At 42.4% G+C, this 19,536-nt stretch overlaps 3 protein-coding genes across 7 annotated transcripts in view; 2 read left to right on the top strand and 1 right to left on the bottom strand.

Moving 5' to 3' along the window:
- Positions 1 to 2,447, top strand: part of pnpla6 (patatin-like phospholipase domain containing 6) — a 37,720-nt gene extending 35,273 nt beyond the window's left edge. For all 5 annotated transcript variants that reach the window (XM_080838860.1, XM_080838857.1, XM_080838859.1 and 2 more), the window contains one exon: positions 233 to 2,447. In XM_080838860.1, coding sequence (XP_080694986.1) covers positions 233 to 322 — 90 coding nt within the window. In that variant the 3' untranslated portion in view covers positions 323 to 2,447. The remainder of the gene's footprint in view (positions 1 to 232) is intronic.
- Positions 2,448 to 3,060: 613 nt separating this feature from the next.
- On the bottom strand, positions 3,061 to 9,423 carry r3hcc1l (R3H domain and coiled-coil containing 1-like). Its single transcript, XM_080855783.1, has 7 exons — positions 9,335 to 9,423; positions 8,205 to 8,813; positions 7,790 to 7,974; positions 7,546 to 7,616; positions 4,936 to 5,031; positions 4,515 to 4,655; positions 3,061 to 4,146 (listed from the first exon to the last, which is right to left on the bottom strand). Exons 2-7 carry the CDS (start codon positions 8,796 to 8,798, stop codon positions 4,094 to 4,096), a joined length of 1,140 nt encoding a protein of 379 aa, XP_080711909.1. The 5' UTR covers positions 8,799 to 8,813; positions 9,335 to 9,423; the 3' UTR covers positions 3,061 to 4,093.
- Positions 9,424 to 10,452: 1,029 nt separating this feature from the next.
- Positions 10,453 to 15,970, top strand: crtac1a (cartilage acidic protein 1a; the record flags this gene model as incomplete). Its single annotated transcript, XM_080849610.1, has 13 exons — positions 10,453 to 10,637; positions 10,927 to 11,123; positions 11,459 to 11,595; positions 11,873 to 12,029; positions 12,718 to 12,852; positions 12,975 to 13,111; positions 13,479 to 13,615; positions 13,942 to 14,024; positions 14,172 to 14,272; positions 14,539 to 14,707; positions 15,066 to 15,211; positions 15,653 to 15,695; positions 15,797 to 15,970. 13 exons carry the CDS (start codon positions 10,453 to 10,455, stop codon positions 15,805 to 15,807), a joined length of 1,638 nt encoding a protein of 545 aa, XP_080705736.1. The 3' UTR covers positions 15,808 to 15,970.
- Positions 15,971 to 19,536: the final 3,566 nt, after the last annotated feature.

Raw genomic sequence — 19,536 nt, 5'->3', positions numbered from 1 at the left:
GTAGAAGTATGTAGCCTAAGTGTTGCTCCAAGGTCTGGAACCTTCATGAGTTGTATAGTTGAGTACATGTCATAAATCAGCCATGTGGGGGTTGTGTTTAGCTGGTGGCCATGTTTGAAGTGCATAGTAAATTGTACCACTTAGAACAGTTCAGAACACCTTCATGCCTATTCAAGCCCCTTCAAATAGCCACATTAGCGACTAATGTCTGTCTTCCATCTCCTTGGAACAGGATGTGTCCCAGGACGAGGAGAAGTCTGTCCGCCAGCGCCGGAAAACCCCTGGCGATTCCAACACCTGCTCCGAGGTTTCAGACTGCTGACGTCACCCAACCTACCCCAGGTACTGAAAGGTCAGAGATGAGGGGTCGGAGTGAGGGAAAAGGCTTGACCCCCCCACACATCCCCCCACTCACACAAACACCTTGGAAGAGCAGCCTCCCTTGGAGACACAAAAGCAGAGGAGAACCAAAGATACAAGCCCCCCGCCCCCCTCCCTTGGGGTGAATGGAGCACGGACTCTAGGACCCATTGAACTGAGGGAAACCGTGTGTGTGTGTGTGTGTGTGTGTGTGTGTGTGTGTGTGTGTGTGTGTGTGTGTGTTCTCTCTTCTCTCCACTTAGCTTGCCCCCCCCCCCCCCCCCAGCACGACTGCAGGCAGACTGATGTCTGATGACGCAGTGGTTCAATAAATAAACACTAATCGTTAATTTATTAAACCTTCTCGGCACCAGTTTTCCTAATGATTTCCTCAGAAACTAACCAGGAAGCAACTGAAAAACAATGTGTACTAAAACAATATCATTTCAAGATATGAGTTATTGTGTGTGTGTGTGAGATTAAGAACAAAAGTTGTTCTGTCTGTATGTGATGTCTGTATTTGTTTGCCATACTGTGAGTAATACGTTTTGGAATAATATGGGAAACCGTTAAAAAATATAACGATTACACCCTTAATGATTAGTTTCAACTGGCCAGTGTGATGATAGGGCATTGAAAGTATTAAAAAAAAAATTGTGGTCACCTGACAGACAGTAAACGTAAGCAGTGGCACCTTGCTAAAGGAGAGACCATGGAAAAGGAAATGTAGGGAGGGAATCAGATTGTCCTCTTGCAGATCAGTGCAATGAAGGGATGTAGGGGGTTACAGGTAGGATATGTAGTATTTGAAGTAGGGGACGACTTTTAAATGGAGATTCAGAAGTAGGGTTGGAGAAATACTGTTTGAAGGGAGATATTTTGTGGTTTGGAACACCGTGGAAATGTAGGGGAGATACAAGAGGGTAGGGAACGAGGTAAGGAGTTTAGGACGTGGGGAAGAAAAATAAATAGACGGGGAGGGAATGTAAAGAGTCTGAAGTAGATTGTAGGGAGTGATGGAGAGAAACAGGATGTGGCCATATCGTGTGTGTGTGTGTGTGTGTGTGTGTGCACAAACACACTTATGGGATGTTAGGTTTCGTGCATGTAATGTGTGTTGGACATCCTGAAGAGAGACTTCTTAGGAGAGGTGTGAAGGTGATGAACTGTGGACCCTTTTAGAAAAGACATTTCCAGTGCTTTTAATTTGTGCTATTTTTTGTCTTTGTGTGATCAAATGTTTGCAGTTGTATGTCTGGTTGTGTCTCTGTCTTGGTGTGTGTGTGTGTGTGTGTGTGTGTGTGTGTGTGTGTGTACGCCTGTGTGCTCTGTACATTCTGATCTGCCAACGTTGTGTTTTTGTTTCTCAAGTTTTGTGTTCGGCCTTGATGGCAACCCTGCTTTTAATCCCTCCAGAAAGGGAGGACGCCTTTTATTGGTATTGCACATGCCCACAACTGAGCGTTGTGAATGGACTCGGGACCTGGAGTCTTGGGGCCCAGACTCATTACATTTCTATAGGACTGCATAGGTTAATCCCCTTCCGAACGACTTTAAGAACTAATCTATGTCGTTAAGAAGACGGAGTAATGGTCCTCTTAATGGCAGTCTTGTGTAGACACTGTATGAATATATGTAAATTACTATTTACAAAGTCTATTATGCGAACACAACGATTAACACAGACCGCATTATTGCGGTCTGGAAAAAAAAGGATTTGCTACTTTGGTATGTTAATGCTGTATGTATGCGATGGGAGTGGGATGCCAATTCATTTTGTTTTTATTTATTTGTTTTTACCACTAGCATTTTTGTACTATACATTTTTTTAACACTGGAAAATAATCTCCATATGGAAAGGGCCATGTGGATGTGAATATAAGGGGGCTGTAGAAATGTATCTTTGTTTTCATTTAGCATTGCTTTTATTTTTTCTCACCCATGATAATTAATGAAGGGTAATTATTATTATTATTATTTTTGTGAAACAGGAATGTTGAGTCAGAGCTGCCATTTCATGTTGAGGAACTGAATTTAAAGTATTTAGAAAAAAATGAAATGATAAATAATAAATCAATCTAAAAATTCACCTGAAGACTGAGTATTTACTTGTCAATCGAGATGGTCACAAATGCTACAGTGACGTCCATGGCTGGTGGTGGGGTTTCCACTGCAGAACGCTCTAAGGTCAGGAAGAGACGACCTTCTGGGGCTGTTTAGGCGTCTTCCTGATGATGGGGACATGGAGAGGTCAGTGACATTAGAGATGACTGGACCATACTGTTTAATGGGATGCCTGGCTTTCTTTTAGTTATCACTACTGTGCTACAGACACTGCCTTTACCTTAACCCATCCAACGTCCAAAGCCTTAATTTGACAGGTGACCTGGATTGTTGGTCAAAAATCAGGTATGACGATTGATAGACAGTGTCAACTCGGGGTGGCACGTTTACGTAATATGTCACCATTGTGTGTTCATTTTTTTTTTTTCATTAGACTTGAATCATATCAAACTACAGTGTCTCTGAAAAAGAAAGGGAACAAAAGACAAAAACATTATCCTGGGGTTTGCATTTTATTTAACTCCCTTTAGGCAAACACAGAAATGTGCTGAGAAAAAAAAAAAAAAGAGTATTTTTTGGGGTGGCATTTTCAACCGTAAATTTGCTTCCTGTTAAAAAAAAGTGCTTTAACATTTAATACACTCTTGAATATCAAATTTAAAAAATAAACCAATAATAAAAAAAGCCTGTAGGCATAAAAAAAAAAGCTCCAAACAAAAAACATGCATACCACCAAGTACAACAGAGCTTTTAATAAAGAAGTAATACAATTAGCACAGGTACTACAAAAAAATATAACGGATCAGTGTTAGCTGCCCCCTGGTTCTTACAGTACTACTTTACTAAGTAGGGTCTCCTCCCTCCACACTATTAGTCTACACCTGCTGTTTGGTACTAATGACTGGACTAAAAAAATGAGAGTTGTTACCCTCCCACCAAAAACGTGATTCATTTTTGTGACTGTCTCTTAGGATTCAATGTTATTGGTTACATTTAACATAATCAGGGATCTTGATACAAATGATGTCCACTTGAAACCTGAATACTGTGAGTGTCACTGTCAACATATTAATAACATACTCACTCACACACACACACACTAACGATGGACACAACAGCCCAAATTAACCTGAATTGTAGCCCTTGTCAACATGACAAATGTTAAATGTGTGCAAACAAAGGAAATCAAATAAAATACAACTTTCATACAGGCAGCATTAGTACCACCCAGCAGTCCATAAGTAGATACATGTTACCAAAGCATATTACAGGTTATAGGGAAATTCACAAGGAAACACATTTCTAAAAATCACATTTCCTCCACCTCTTCAAAAGCATCATCAGCCGTTCATTCCATCTAGACCTGTTCTCAGCTTTGGAATGTAGAGTGGAGGAAGAACTAAATGTTTACGTTTTAATCAAACAAGCTTACTTAAAAAAAACACCCTGTGAAACATCACTGGACCACTGGATCTGAAAAAACGTGTCTTGCGTGTCACGAGAGAAGATGGCGTTAAATCCCTTCAGTTTGTGAAGAGATGGATGCACCTGTGCCCATCTCACCAGCTCGCCCTCTGCAGAACCGGGCAGGGTTTAGGCAGCTGGGGGGGGGGGGTTCTGAGGAAAGGATGGATGGGAGAGAGAGAGAGCACTGGGGACTCCGACCATGTCACTTCCCTTCCCAGGCATCGTCCCTCTGTTTTGCCGCTAAACGCTTTTGGTCTGGAAGATGGAAGAAACAACAAACGCTGAATGACTGAAAAGAGGAGACTTTGTTCCTTTTTACCCTCATGTGGCCCAGTGAAAGTTGAAGGGGCCCACATTTACAGGTCTGCGCTAATTTTCTATGTTAAAAAAAGAATAAATACTCTCATACTTACATGGCTCTATCCAACAGCTAGAGTCGAATAGACACCTGCAACGCTACTAACTGCACTAGAGTAACTAATTCGATCTAAGTAATTAAGGTAAAAAGTAACAAAATTCATCTGATTCAGACTGAGATAACTAGTTAATTTTATTTCAGATGTATAACATGTAGTTTAAACATGAGTTTAACGTGTGGTAGAATCTGTTACTGTGGTCCTCACCTCTGGCAACCGTCAGCTTCTTCCTCTCAGCCTCACGGTCCTCTTTGCTCTGGGGGCTTTTCACGCCCAGCGCCCCCATCACCAACCTCCGCGCCAGGACAGCGCTCGTCGCGGGGCGCTCCTTAGCAGGCAGGAGGTAGTCTGGGCATAGAGAGGGGAGAGGATGTCAATGTTATGCCAGCGAGAGGAAGAAAAAGGAACTGGAACTACAGGAACTACGTGAGATTAGAATCCCCATGGAACTAAAACTGAATGAAGAAAGCTGTTTACGCGATCACAGATAGGGAAGAGCAAGGTAGGGATGCCAAGTAGAGACAGAACGGCGGGATAAAACTACAGTACATTCCCTTTAAAGCAGTTGGTCATAGGTTCAACACCAAGCTTACTTTGCATAAAAGCGTCTTGTGAACGTAGACATTACCTGAGCAGCTGCGGGCTTTGGCTTTGGTGGCAGCTGAGGCTTTGGAGAGAGGCCTCACCTTCAGCAGCGGGTGTGGCGTCGAAAGGGCATCCCGAGCTAACGAGAGAGTAAAGGAAGAAAACAAGTCACTGACAGTTCGATGGACATTGAACATTATGGTCTGGTGTGGTGTGTCCATACATGGAATGCCGGATGGAATAGTTTAGCCGCTTTACTTTTATACAAGGAATCACTGATCCAGGTGTACACTTTTTTGCCACAATGGGTTTGAGCAAGGGCGTAACCACGCATTCTTTGGGGGGGACGTGTCCCCCCCAATACTGAGAAAGTACCAATCTGTCCCCCCCAATATACAACAGAAAATATGTTAAATATGTGTTCTCCTTTTATGAACCCTGTCAATGGATCGGTCTCCCGTTATGTCCTATTTATTTTCAATGTATTTCCGTTTGTTATGAAAAACATAAGCGTGTGACTCCCCCCTCCACACTTCGGTGAATTTGTTTGAATCCACCTTGCGTCGTTCTGCGTTGTCATGGTTACCTAACACTTCAGTCAGTGGAGCTCAAAGAAAGTAACGTTGGTGGAGAGATTTTCAAGACAGTAAGGAAGTTGATACCGATCTTAATGTGTAAGCAGATAAATCGTGTTGCCTCATAAAATCTGAATATAAAATGATAGATCATAAACCAGGGGCACCTTGCAACCGATTAAGTGAACTTATTTTGTTTAATTTTAAGAGTTAGAAATAAAATAGTCCCGAGAAGCACAGGACTCCCCCCTGTATGAGTGAGATTATTGTGGCAAGTGCACGGATTTGGTCGCGATTGGGCCTCGCGAGCGTGCAGTCAGTGATAACGTCTAGTAAACAGATTTAGGAGACTGTCTGACCCAAGCTGGTGAAAGCTGACATAACAAGATGCTGGATATAAAGGTAAAGCACATGAAGTTTAAAATAGTAAAAGAAACTAAATGGTTAAATCGTCACAAGCAAATGGTAGATGTCGTTGCTCTCTTGAATCATGCCTATTCAGTAGCTCCGTCAGCTATAACTAGCTAGTGAACTCTAGCCTACAACGTTAAACTACTCACTTGAGCTGCAAATCCCTGTGCTAAAGTATAATTAGCACCTTTTTAAGCAGATGTCTAACATTTATGTGTTAATTTCTCTTTAGAACCCACTAGAGGACACTATTTAAAAGAATATTTTCAAAAAAATCTAATGGGGGAGCATGCCCCCTAACCCCCCTAGTTTTGCTGGGTAACAGGAAAAATAGGTTTTATCTAAGAGCTTAGCCAACCCAAAATATGGGAACCTAGATTTGCCCCTGCCATGAAGGTTAGTCGCTGTTTTTCTGATAAAATGACAAGTGGTAACAAGACAGGCATGCTGAAAGCAGTGGCCAGACTAGACAGGGACATGCTCTGGACATGTGGGTGATCAGGTGTGAAATTTGAATGTACGACTAGACAGCCTTACAACATTAGTTTTAATCTAGGCCTACTATTCGCACATTTAGAACATAATATCTCAGAGATATTATACTATTCCTTTAGATGTGAATTCAAGTGATCAATGTAGTCCTCGAAAAACTATTTTCTAAATGTGCGAATGTTCATATAAATATAGAATTGAAGGCAATGCACGTCATTTTTATTTTTTATTTGGACCCCCCCAATGTCTATAACATGGTTACGCCCTTGGGTTTGAGTGAATATGAGGTGTTTTCAGTATAACCAATCAATCAATCAATCAATCAAGCAAATACATCACAGAGAGTTTGCTGTATACTAGTGTGCCCTCAGTCAGGTCTTATTTGACATACTATTTCTAGTGTTTCTATGTACTTCCCTTATTCATACATACACTTATATGTTCAGTTCTTTTTCCTATGAAAATGTTGTTCGTAAACTCTTAGATGACCCTGCCATTAACAAATATAACTCACTGAAAAGTAGCGCTTACTGTGACTACCTCTAATCTATTTAAGAAAATACATTGTGTGTAATTAATGTAAACTGTCAATGGGACTTTTCCAAGTGTGACAAACTAACATAAAGATGAGGTCTGGCTCATTGTCAGCAATTACAGACTGTTGCACCCCCCCCCCCCCCCCCCCCCCCCCCCCAACATGACTGAAATAATGACAGATGCCAGAAAGATGCCAAGCAAGACTCCAAAATGCACTTAAGACGTCTAAAAAGTGGGCCCCAACTTGTCAGCCTAAGTGTCACTCACAATACAGAACAGGACTTGCTATATAAAACCAAACCCACAATTCACACAACCGACGGTCTTCACACTAGCTGAGAACTACAGACAAGCCAAAGGGGTTTGTGTGGGTAGTGTTATGTTTAACTAAGTGCTTTGTATAGCTAATCTTTGTGAGTGGGTCGTTTTTTGAGTATTTTGAGTGGGTCTCTGCAATTTGGATCACACTCCTATAAATATATTTTAATTACAATTTTTGGATATTTGAAGGTTAGAAAACTCACCTTAGAGTTGACATGATGTTTAAACAAAAACAAAATGCATTTAACTTCTAAGCACACTTATCTTAATGGTGCAGTATAGTAGTGTATGCTAGAATGTTCTGTCTCGGTTCTTACCTGCTATGGGACTGGAGAAGAGACCCAAAGCATGCTTGTCATCCACCCACTGAACGTCAAACCCCTTCTGTCTGGAGACAAAACAGCAACAGCACAACCCATTCAGAGAAGCTTTTAAGTAACACTATGCAACAATTTGACACTGTTTGAGGTATGGTTTTATAGGCAACTAGTTTTTGTATCATCCTCAAATTCATTTTGATTTGATAGCATATGGTCATGTGAAGGACAGATAAACACTTACTGGTAGGAGTGGAAAGCGAGGATCAGGTCCTCGGTTTTGAATTCGATCGGGAAGTCGAAGATCTCTACTATGTTCGAGAGTTCATCGTCCCTGAGCTCGATGTCCTCGCTTTCAGGCGTCCAGTTATAGTAGTTGAACTGCGGCTCTTGCATGGACTTTTTCTTACGCCCCGCCTTTTCAGCAACCTACAACAGCAAGACGTAGAGCGGGATACTTTTAGGTCATGTTAGAATTGACACATTTTACCATAATCGTATTTTTCCTTATCTATTCCATATCCAGTAAAGCGAGGCTGTGTGATGCACCATGCCAACACTGAATGCTTCACTGCTATAATCATTGCAGCCCAGATGGGCAGAGATTGGCCACTAACTTCATATTCAAAAGCACAAATGAGAGACACTGCAGGAAATACCTCCTCTAGCAGATGAGGGTCCAGACATTCTCCGTCGTCATTGAACAGAGTGTCCCAGCTGTCCTGCTCTTCATCCTTGTCCTCCTCCTGGTCCTCGTCGGAAGCCTTGGGGTCAGAGATCTTCAACCGGTCAGACAGCCCAGCAATGTCACTGGGGATTCCACTTTGACTGCTCTCTACACCCGTTTGTGAGTTGCTCTGTTCCCCTGTCGTCTGCTGACGTTCCTTCCCCTCTTCTTCAACGTCCACCTGCTCTTTCTCACTCCCGTTACCGTCTCCGTTTGCGACAACCACACCTGAGTCTCCGTGACCTAGAGGTGACTCGTCCATCTTTGGTTTGCCTCCGCTTTTGTCTTTCTTGTTCTTGGCATTATTCTTCCAGGCCTTGTCTGTGTACCGAGGCCTGGGCTTGCCCTTTTTGTCAGCATGGGGCTTCTTGGAGTTGGGGTTGGGCACCTGAGCATCCCCCTCCTGCCCACCACCCTCCTTCTGCTGCCCTTTGGGGACATAGAGAACCTGGTCAGGCTTTTTGGTGGGGCGTGGTGGCCCTGAAGGTTTACAGTCTCCTTGCTTTTCCTGCTGGTGATCAGCCATAGCCAGCGAAGTTACCTAATGAATAGAACCAAAGAGAAGGTTGATTAACAAATGTGCAGTGAGCAGCTGTGCAAAGAGAAATATGTGGCTTATAAAATTAGTTTTTTTCTAGTTTAAGAACAGTGTTCACAGGCCACTAGGAGAATGTTTCGGCTTGCACCAATGACAGTCATTGGTTTGCAAGTTTTGCATTAGCCAATCTAGCCAACTGTCTTTTACTGTTTACTTTAAACAGCGAACTCTCTTGCTACGATTATGACAACATCCCAAATGCATGATCACAACCTTCCATGGCAGTAAGGTAGAAACAAAGCGCAGTACAAAGAAAAATAACAAAGGCTCCCACAGAACCTAAGAGGCTATTAGCCTATTAAGTTAATAGCTAGTGAAGTTGAATGGCTAACTGGCTAACGTAGAATCCCAAAATAGCGGAGTAGCTTAGCTAGTCATACCGAGCAGTGCATAACATAACTCTGATGATAACTAATCGCACACTATCTAGCGTACAGTAGAATAATGATACAATACATGCATACCTTTAAGTAGATTTCGGCTACGCAACGGTAATCACAGGAAAAAGTATGATTATTTACACAGAGAGACTCGTTTCAGGGCTGACATACACAGCCGGATGTTTGGTTTGGTAACAGAATTGTGTTCATACGTCATCAAATCGCGTTGCGTTCTGGGAATCACAGTAATTCAACAACCGGCTGATTATCTTCACGGTCAGTTGCTGATATACATTTTTAAATAATAACTAGTCAAATGCATTGAATTAAAATATCTCAAAATGTTAAAGAACGCTGTGTCAATATGACTAGGTAACCCCTCCACTGGATAGATTTGAAGAATTCGTGCGCCTGTTTTTCTGATGGACACAAGTTCTTTATTCGTATAGCCTGAATTAGGCTTATCATTTTATATTTTATTCCAACCGCTTAGTCATTATCGAGCCATTTTTAAAATAAATACATACTCTCTAAAGGTGTTTCTTTGGTCACTTGTAGTACTGATATGCAAAACAAATCCTTGGGTTGCTGCACTACCCACACCCCTTTCTACGCTGCTTAAATGTTCATTGTTCATTGGTTAAACGTGTAAAATATTCAACTGTGTTCTCTGTGATTGGCTATTTCCTTACACAACCACTTGCGTAAACCTTTATATTGCTCGTTGTGTAAGCTAGTTTGTAGCTTAGATTGTAAGGGAGTTTCACGCTCCAAGAGAAACATTTCTAGTCTGTCGAGGTAAGTAGACTTTAGAGATGTACTTAGTTATAATATTTGTAGCGAGCTATCTAAATCCATTATTATTTCATAGCCTGCAGATGCGCATAGAACGTAAACTGTGTGCACTGCACAATCCAATGTGCATTTTGTAGTATGCTATTTTGAAAACATGGGCATCTGACAGCAGGGAATGTTTGCCTATTTTATCATTGCCCACGATTACTATTCTGTCGATTGCACCCAATTTTGCATGCAATATATTACCTGCAAACATAACTTCAGATTGTGCCAATGATGAAGAGAATTTTGAATGTTTTTGTACTGATGTCAATTTTGTCATTTGTTGTGAATTATAAACAATATAAAAATATTACATTTTCTTCCCACAGCCTCAAAGACTGTTGCTTGAACAGATTAAGAGGATGCAGACCCTCTGGTTGTGCCTTTTCTGTTTGAGCTATGGACTGTCCCAGGCACAGTCCATGTTTTCTGTAGTCACGGAGACAGTCCTGCCCCCTGACGCGTTCCATAACCCGACCCAGCTAAATTATGGGATGGCAGTAACAGATGTGGATGGTGATGGAGACCTTGAGGTGGTGGTTGCTGGGTATGTTTATTGTGTTTGAGCCATGTGAGATGCATTGAAACAGCACAAGCCTTGCCGAAAGATGCAAGTATCAGCAATCTTATTCGAAATTCAAAATAAGAATCAGAATTGTTTTTATTGCCCAGTAAGTTTACACCTACCAGCGATTTCCTTTGGTATATTGGTGCAGATAATAAACATAAACAAGTTGTTTGAAAAGTTCAAGTCTAGTTGTGTAGTCCTTTTGTATGAATATATTAAAGTGAATGCTATGCCAACACATCCCTTTCTCTTTACTACTCGTATACAGATACAACGGACCCAACCTTGTCCTGAAGTATGATCGCAGCCAGAAGAAACTCGTGAACATCGCAGTCGATGACAGCAGCTCTCCTTTCTATGCCCTGAGAGACCCTCTGGGCAATGCCATTGGTGTGACTGCATGCGATGTGGACGGGGATGGAAGAGAAGAAATCTACTTCCTTAACACCAACAATGCTTATTCAGGTATGCACCCCTATGCCCCATGTGGAGTGGACACATCCATTGCCATGAACTTGCATTTAGAGAATATATATTAAAGGCACAAACCATTAGAACAAAGTGAATTTCAAGGGCATTAAGTCATTTTTGAAATCTAACGGTTGCATGAAGGTGTTTAAAAGTCACTATAACAAAACATATCTTAGTCAAGAGGTGTGAACATGTCTTGTAGTCTCACTTTGGAACATGCACTATTATTATGTTGAAGGGTAATTACAGGTCAATCATAGAGAGAGTTAGTGGTTGTCGCACCTCTGTGACACTAAATGCATGAAAAAAATTGGATGTTCCTTATGAAGGACGGGCAACCTACTCCGACAAGCTCTTCAAGTTCCGTAACGGCCGCTTCGAGGACCTTCTGAGTGATGACCTCAACCAGCGCAGAGGTGTGGCCAACAAGATGGCGGGAAGATCCGTGGCATGTGTGGACAGAAAGGTAGACAAACCATTAGCCGATTAATTATCAATCCACCACTTTGTTTATTCAACAATTTCTTTAGCTTGGTGAGACCACAATGTGTGCATAAAAATTGAAGAAAAAAAGTCAGTCGGTAGTGAAATTACAATATTCTTCATATTTTTCATGAATGCTATTATTTTAAAGAATTGAAAAGAAAAAACTGAAAATTGTACATCGTTGGCATTAAGCGATTTCTCTATAAGGAAATTACACTGCAGTTAATGTACAAATTAATGTCTTTGGTTGATTGCAGGGTACGGGACGCTACTCTGTGTATGTGGCAAACTACGCCAGTGGTAACGTTGGCCCGCATGCACTGATTGAGATGGATGAGGCTGCCAGTGACCTCAGCAAAGGCATCATCGCCCTGGCAGATGTGGCCGCTCAGGCGGGGGTCAACAAACACACAGGTGAGAGGGTTAGGGGTCAACAGAACACGGGTGCGAGGGTTAGGGGTCAACAAGCACACAGGTGCGAGGGTTAGGGGTCAACAGAACACGGGTGCGAGGGTTAGGGGTCAACAAGCACACAGGTGCGAGGGTTAGGGGTCAACAGAACACGGGTGCGAGGGTTAGGGGTCAACAGAACACGGGTGCGAGGGTTAGGGGTCAACAAGCACACAGGTGCGAGGGTTAGGGGTCAACAGAACACGGGTGCGAGGGTTAGGGGTCAACAGAACACACAGGTGAGAGGGTTAGGGGTCAACAGAACACGGGTGCGAGGGTTAGGGTTCAACAAACACACAGGTGAGATGGTTGGAGGTTAACAAGCACACAGGTGCGAGGGTTAGGGGTCAACGAACCAACAGGTGAGAGGGTTAGGGGTCAACAAACACACACGTGAGAGGATTAGGGCTCAACAAACACACAGGTGCGACGGTTAGCTCACACATCATCAACAGTGACAAACACACATGTGAGAGGGTTAGCTCACACTGGGGTGCTACTGCTATCCAAAGAGCAAATACGCAAGAGTTGATCTGACTTGGCAGAGAAATGGTTGATTCTTCAAAGTTAACCTTACCGAATCTTGCATTATGGAATGGAGTGAACTTCTTTATACAAACTGTAACTTACATCTACCCTTAATAATATCCAGGTGGGCGTGGTGTTGTGGTTGGGCCAATCATAAGTGAGAGCAGATCTGATGTCTTCTGTGACAATGAGAATGGTCCCAACTTCTTGTTCCAGAACAATGGGGACGGAACGTTTACTGACATGGCCAGACAAGCTGGTGAGTGCCTAACACAGGAACTTAGCTGTATGTGAAAACAAGTTTTATGCTCTGATACATTTATCTCCATGGGTTCATTCGACTGGTGGAATACCTTCCTGTGTGTGGGTTGCTGTCCACAGGTGTAGAAGATATCCACCAGCATGGCAGGGGGGTTGCCTTGGCTGACTTCAACGGGGACGGCAAGACAGACATCGTCTATGGCAACTGGAACGGTCCTCACCGCCTCTATCTACAGGGAACCAACCAGAAGTTTAGGGTAAGACGGGAATCCTCCCTAAAGGGATTTGTGTTGGGTTTTTGTGTGTGTTTTTACTGTCTCAAAAATGCTGTGGGGCCTTGCTGCTCTTGCTTCCACATTTTCCTACTTGTTTCTGGTCAAGTATTGGAAATGATGATTAGAAGTGCAAAACTTGTGTCATTTGTGTATACATTTCTGACAAATGGAAGATATTTATGCATTCATGTGCTCAATAGACTACACTATAATGTGCTTTACATTTCAAACTTCTAGTAGCCTAAAAACAGGCCCATACAAGAGGAAAACTTATCAAACTCAAAAGACTGATGTATCTAGTTTTATTCTCACGCTTTAAGCCTTCTGTTTCTCCTCTGTTTTTCCACAGAATATAGCCACGCAGGCTTTTGCCTCTCCCTCTCCAATACGCACCGTCATCGCTGCCGATTTCGACAACGACAAGGAGCTGGAAGTCTTTTTCAACAACATTGCCTACAGAGGCAGCTCGCCCAACAGAATCTTCAGGTCTGAGCCTCAGCTGTCAAAGTTGAACCAAAACAGACACGATTCAGACAACTAGTTATGATTAATTGTTTCAATAGATGTTGCCCATGCACGTTTAAAAATAAATGCTAGCTATTAGACAACCAGCCATCATAATATTTAGTGTTTAGTTATATAATATAATAATATAATATTAGGTGTTGTAGTGTTTTAGTGTTGATTATGTGTTACACACATTCCCAAGTAACTAACAAAACATTTAATGCAAAATGCGACAGGAATTAATGTATGGTCATGATGCTGGAAGCTGCTTTCCATGTGTGACATTTCATCCCTTTGCTTCACAGAGTGAGCAGGAGAGCAAACTCTGATCCTAAGATTGAGGAACTGAATGTCGGTGATGCTGCCGAACCTCAGGGTCGCGGAACCGGTGAGCATGACCGTCGGGGCACATACAGTATCGCATCACGTCGAGTCACGTAATCTTCATACACTCGTATTTTAAAACGCTTACCAATATGTCACTGTTGAGTTGCCAGTTTTCCTCTGGGGTTCATAATGAAACTTTGATTGACAGGTGCCACGATAACTGACTTTGATGGTGATGGGATGCTGGACCTGCTGGTTGCTCATGGCGAGAGTGCAGTGCAGCCCATATCTGTCTACAAAGTTAACCAGGTCTTTCATTTTAATATTAATAGGTTTATCAATAATAACTAGGAATTATTAATGTATGATACTAATATAATACCAGACATCTAACTAATGATCAGTACAAGCTGTCATTTATTTGTCTGCTTGAGTTATATAATCTCTTATTATCCTTCAGCAGGGCGTTCAGTTTCAGATATTAAAGTCATTTTTTTAAACAATTTTTTTCTATGATTTATATTCAGCAGTAGTGTCTGTTTTGGAGCACAGCTGAATTTCTTCCTCTTCCCAAGGGGTCTTCCAACAACTGGCTGCGAGTCGTTCCTCGCACACGGCACGGTGCCTTCGCCCGCGGCGCCAAGGTGGTGGCGTACACCAAGGAGAGTGGGACCCACGTGCGCATCATCGATGGCGGCTCTGGCTACCTGTGCCAGATGGAACCGGTGGCTCACTTTGGCCTGGGTAGGCAAGCACGCACTGACACCCGCTTAAAGAGACAGTAGAACCTGGGACTTAAGTAACAGTCTGATATTTTGGTGAAAGGTTATTGATATTTGAACTTACAATAACACCCTTCGATTCTGTGCTCTTGAGGCAATGTGTTGATTGGCTGGAACAGTGTATGGAATTTACAGAGCTGTTTACAAACACAAAGACTGTTTGTTGGTTTTTTATTAGCGCACACACATAACGGACAGCTAAAGGTGTGTGAGGAGAACTTGATTAAAAAAAAAATAAGTCCATTTGATTGGAACCATGAAGGTTATGTTCCATAGTTCAGGGATTCTGCTGGTAGTGACACGTCATGTTTGGTCCACAGGCGAGGATGAGGTTGTCAGCGTGGAAATCTATTGGCCAGATGGCCGGTCCATGGCCAGAGCCCTGCAGGAGGGAGAGATGAACTCCTCCCTGGAGATCACCTACCCCACAGAGGGGGAGCAGTTTGTGCTGACATCAGATTCTCAGGTGTGCACGCGCACACACACACACAAACACACAAACTCACGCATTCACACACACGCGCATGTGCACACACACACACACACACACACACACACACAGGAGCAGTCAGAAGTGCCCTGTCTCCCGTAGGTGGGCACTTGTTATTGCTAAATTGGTGTGAATTGTACTGTGTGGGGGTAAATTGGTTGGTTCCAATTTAAATACATAATGAATTACTCCCACAAGAACTTTTATTTTAAAACACTTGAACATTTTTATGGAAACCTGATGAAAAACCGGCTGTAACGGCTAATTATCCCAATCATGCTTTTACCAAATGGGCTCCCTAGGTCAATCATTGTAGATGTAAGGCTGTATTTAATCTTCTTTCCTTTGCTGTGAATTTTTTGTGTATTTAATGTAAACTTTTCTAATATGTGGTTATCCCTCTGTTTTCCCTTTCAGTGTGGAAGCGGGTTCACTTTAAATAAAAATGGCCGCTGCACAGGTGCGATCTATTTCACTAAAGTATAACAACACTAAAGCAATAGAAATCTGATGGTCGTCAACCATTTACAAACATCTTTCTTTTTATTCTCACCCATACAGGTAGAACCTAGGCACCAAAGGAAGAGGATGGTTTTAACGTTTTAAATCAATTTAGTAGAATGTAAAGATATTTTTACAGTTGTATTTGATGCTGTTACATTGATTTTCTTCCTAATGTATGTTTCAAATGGAAGGGCTTTTTGGGAGAAAATCAGGGATGATGCAATGTTTACTCTGAACTTAAAGATTTTTTTGTTTATTTTGCACTAGTTTTTTTTTCTGTCATTCCTTTTTATTAACAAGCCTTAACTCTCCACACACACACACTGGTTTAAGAGTTGTTTGAGCTCATGAGTGTTTTCTGTTGGATGTTTTGAGTTGTATGTGTGTTGGACGTTTTGTCAATAAACTTTGTTTTTATTTTTCAAAACAAACCAAACCCCCTGGTGTGATGTTTTAGACACTTTCAGTCTCATTCTCCCGACACAGATGTTTCTCCTCTCTCTTTTATATCTCTGTCCCTGTTTACCCACTGACCTCTGACCTTTGACCCCACACAGACCTTAATGAGTGTAAAGTGAAGCCCCGAATGTGTCCAGTGTCTCTCCCTCTCTGCACCAATGTCTATGGAGGCTACGTGTGCAGGCCCAAGAAGAAATGTGCCGAGGGATATAAGTCTGCCGATGGTGGCAGAGCTTGTGTGGGTGAGTGGCGCTGGAGAGTGCCAACCTGGCACCGCAGCACGCACGAGAATTAGGGCTCGGGTCTGCTTCACCATCCAAATCTGTCCTGTTAACTGATCTGTCCTGATATCTCAAGAGTAGGAGTATATTCAGATCAGACCTGCTTGGCATGCAAGCTGAATAAGCATGTGAGAATAACAGACAGACAGACAGACACACACACACGTGCGCGCACACACAGGCAGACACGCACACAACTTATCGGTGTTTTCTGTTCATCCTCTTCCCTGATACCTTCTCCTACATGCGATTCTCACCTGTTCTTTTCTCTGTTTAACTCTTCTTTCATAAATCCTTGAAGTCTGTTCCTTCCTCTTCCTCCTTCTCTATTCCTCCTGTCCCGTAGCTGTGGCGAGCCGATATAAGAGCACATCCCCCCCTCAGCCTCAACTCTCCCTGCTGGGACTTTTGTTGCCCGCTGGGTCCCTGACGTTGGGGCTGAGATCATGTTGACCTTTGTCACCACTTTACCCAAGGAGTCTGGAGTTCATACAGGGAAAAAAGGGCTCTCGACACGAATGGGCTTCTGGATAGCATCAGGATATGGGTAAGTTGCCTAAAGGTTTTGACCGTTTATAAGCCCACACTGAATGACAACAACAAAGGGTTTGTAAATCTTTATTCTTTATTTGTTATCTGAAGCAATAATGTTCCTCCTCTTTTCTTATTTTCAGGACTGGCTTTTTCCAGCTAAGGGCTTTTTTTCTTATTTTCCTGATAGCATGACTTTCCTTATAGATCACTGTTCCCATGGTTACACAAGAGGAAGGTCTACAGTTCTGCTTGCAGGTGTAATCCTCAATCATGTTGCCTTAAATGTCATAGGTCCTATGTGCCTGTGCTTTTGCCTGTGTGCATGTTTGTGTATGTGTGTGTATGTGTGTGTGTGTAACTGATCAACTGACTTGACTGGCTGGTTAGTAGTTTAAACAACGATTGTAAGTGAATTTGCATATCATGAACTATTCTGCATGGATTCCATGTGATTGTAGTAACTGAACACAAAATGAGTGCAGTTTATGTGTACGCCAAAATGTATATGTCATACCCATATATTCTGTAGTCTTGCACTGACACTGCCTAAAGTAGGGCATGAAATATTTTAAATGTTTACAGTGATGAAGATCATTAATACCATCTAATACTCCTCTTCTGTATAATTATTCATGATTGTATGGTATGTTGTTTTACAATACGAATCGGTTCCATTATAATGTTGGTTATTAAAGATAACAAATCAGATCCCTTAATGTGTTTATTTCTCTCAGGTCAGTTCATCACCGGCAAACACATACTCCAGTTTAACTAAGCATCATTAGAGGTGCAGATATCTCCAAAAATGTACAGAGGTTGAAGAATCTTCCTTTAAAAACAGTCAAATGGCATTTGCTAAATAAATAATAAATAATAAAACAATAAATAAACTGATAATGAAACAAAAATACGCAGCAAGCTTGACATTACTAGACTCAACCACTCAGATGAGGCACATAGAAAATGATGACATCCAAAAGAGGAACAGACATGCCATGGGCAGAAATGAAAAGTTAATATCACTTTCAATGTTTTGCTCCACATGAAGAAGGAAAAGGCACACTAGTCTGGTTCTTACAGGGCGTAGAACAGTGGTCAGGTTCCGACAGGTCGTATAACCGTGCTCAGGTTCCGACAGGTCGTAGAACAGTGGTCAGGTTCCGACAGGTCGTAGAACAGTGCTCAGGTTCCGACAGGTCGTAAAACAGTGCTCAGGTTTGACAGGTCGTAGAACAGTGCTCAGGTTTTGACAGGTCGTAGAACAGTGCTCAGGTTCTGGCAGGGCGTAGAACAGTGCTCAGGTTTTGACAGGGCATAGAACAGTGCTCAGGTTCAGACAGGGCGTAGAACAGTGCTCAGGTTCTGGCAGGGCGTAGAACAGTGCTCAGGTTTTGACAGGGCGTAGAACAGTGGTCAGGTTCCGACAGGGCGTAGAACAGTGCTCAGGTTCCGGCAGGGCGTAGAACAGTGCTCAGGACCCCCCAGCTCTGTTCACTGTACTGTAGATTGCAGAACTGTCTTCAGATCTGTCGTAAACAAAATACGGTTAGAGTAAAGGTTAGCATTTTTCTCTTCTCACTGCTCATCAAATATATTAAAATATATTTCACCTGGATAATATTCTTACAATGCTCAGTGAAAACAAGACTTGACTTTCTGTTTTTTCTGCTAATCAGCAAGCTACGTATGGGGAGTCATGGGCTATGATAGAAGAGACATTTTCTTTTAAAAACCTATGGTGTCATTTTGCTCTATTTAATTTCATCAGAGTTTATGTGGACAAAACTGTGGAATATATAAGGTTGCATTGTCAGAAAGTAAAACCTTGCATGGTCCTCTATAGCGGAAGAGGCACCCTTCATTGTTTGGTTTATTACTTGACTAGGCTAAGAGTCTCTTTTAAAACCAGAGTGGTCTGTGACCTGATTCAAACTTCAATGTAATTTGGATTGACTCTACTTAGCTAAGCCCCCACTTCCAGAATCTAGTGGAATTCTCCACATCTGGCATTGAAAATGCATATTGCCATTGCCGAGCTTGTGCTGAACAGCATTAGGTCTGGTGTAGTACACAAAAATACCCACTGTGTGGCAGCACTGGGTCGAGAGAACTTCACAGAGGAATACACCACGTCCTCACGCTGCTTGGGGGTTTGGTGCTGCCGGATGTTGGAGTACAACTGTCCTTCATCTCCTTTGGATCCCTTGAACCTAATGCTGGCGTAGTGAATGTCGTCTTCATCGCCGGCCTTCGCTGCCTGTGCTGGTTCAACAGCCACAGCTGTCGCTGAGATTCTGCTGTACTCAGCACTGGTGTCATTCTGATGAGGAGAGAACACAGAGGGGTTCAGCTTTGTGAATAAATGAGTTTGGATCTGGTTAGATGCAAAAAAAAAAAAAAAAAAAAGACACTTGAGTTTTAAAAGAATCTAAAAACAAAAATAGCCTCACTTACAGATCATGGATAGTTAGTGATGACTTAACTGAAAAGAGCATTAAAAAGCGGGTGTGTTTTCTCTAAGGT

This window comes from Sprattus sprattus (assembly GCF_963457725.1).
Source record: "Sprattus sprattus genome assembly, chromosome: 1".
NCBI lineage: Eukaryota > Metazoa > Chordata > Actinopteri > Clupeiformes > Clupeidae > Sprattus > Sprattus sprattus.
This window is presented reverse-complemented; position numbering and strand designations above follow the sequence as displayed.

Coding starts and splice junctions, on each gene's coding strand:
- r3hcc1l (XM_080855783.1), bottom strand. CDS start 8,798: ATGGCTGATCACCAGCAGGAAAAGCAAGGAGACTGTAAACCTTCAGGG. Junction 7,975..8,204: donor ACCCTCATCTGCTAGAGGAG/GTATTTCCTGCA, acceptor TTGCTGTTGTAG/GTTGCTGAAAAGGCGGGGCG. Junction 7,617..7,789: donor CTCGCTTTCCACTCCTACCA/GTAAGTGTTTAT, acceptor TTTTGTCTCCAG/ACAGAAGGGGTTTGACGTTC.